General features: G+C 40.4%; 1 protein-coding gene across 1 annotated transcript in view; it reads right to left on the bottom strand.

Annotated features, from left to right (window-relative positions):
• gsap (gamma-secretase activating protein) overlaps nt 1-1058 on the bottom strand; it is a 33623-nt gene that overhangs the window by 21933 nt on the left and 10632 nt on the right. The window contains exons 20-21 of the mRNA XM_035680832.1: nt 545-727; nt 250-305 (exon numbers count right to left, since the gene is read on the bottom strand). Of these exons, the coding sequence (XP_035536725.1) occupies nt 250-305; nt 545-727 (239 nt within the window). The remainder of the gene's footprint in view (nt 1-249; nt 306-544; nt 728-1058) is intronic.

Below are 1058 nucleotides of genomic sequence, written 5' to 3'. Positions count from 1 at the left end.
TTTTTTTTCAAATTAGTTGATAAAATAGCTTAAGATTTAAAAACTACAGAGCTAACAGTAGGGAAACTATTCAAACATGCATCAAAAATGGGACAAGTGATGAAATCCTGACCTCACAGGGCCTCAGTGGAGCAAAACCTGTAATTTTTCAAACACAGTGCAGAGGTGCAATCATGCCTTCCCTCCTTCCAGTTCTAGGGCTAACTAATGTACTTTTCTTAACAAAGCTCCAGTGGGAGGCAGACCTACTTCTTTGTGTTCTCCTCCATGTGATTCATGTGGCTGGATGGTCTCCTCTCGGACCTCTGAAACAAGCAACACCATTATGGGAGGGCTGAAAATACGCTCCCAGTGTTGGACAAAAACCCACAGGTATACTGACAAGGACACACATAGAAATATACACACACACACACACACCTAGTATGGTCAAACAACTACCATCAATCAATTTGACTTCCAGTATGGATATTTAGATTTGGTTGTGATCAATATACATGAGAGGCTTTTTGTTGGGGAACACAAGACACAAATACACACTCACCAGTTTATCCCAGTCGCGTTTTATGTGTGAGGTTCTGTATCTGGGGTTGGGAACAGCATCTAGGTATTTTGTCCTCTCTGTGTTCCACTGCAGCTCCGACCAGAAACCCTGGAGACTTCTGGCCTGCACACACACACACACGCAAACAAACAAAACCACCATAGTGACACAGCAAGGGCATTGCTGCAAAACAATTGAGGATAATTGCATCTAAATTGCGTGCAAGCAGTATATATAAAATCACACTGTTTTACATATAAATGCCATTTAAATGTCTGAAGGATGACGGCTACAGTCATTTCATTGTCTCGCTTTAATCACCAGCCTAAACGCAAGGCCAAGCTTTATTAACTGGTTCTGGAAATGGAGCAGAAAACAGTAGTGAGACTCCAAGACTATGATGATAAATACACCAAACATTCAATAATAACCTAAAAGCAGTTTTAATGCAATAAAATTAAAAACTGAAAAAAACTGTTGTTACCTTTCCTTGGAGCACAAGTTCAATATGCAG

This window comes from Morone saxatilis, unplaced genomic scaffold, assembly GCF_004916995.1.
Source record: "Morone saxatilis isolate NCDOM2014 unplaced genomic scaffold, NCSU_SB_2.0 Contig10, whole genome shotgun sequence".
NCBI lineage: Eukaryota > Metazoa > Chordata > Actinopteri > Moronidae > Morone > Morone saxatilis.
Note: the sequence above shows the minus strand (reverse complement) of the source record. Positions and strands in the feature narration are given on the sequence as shown.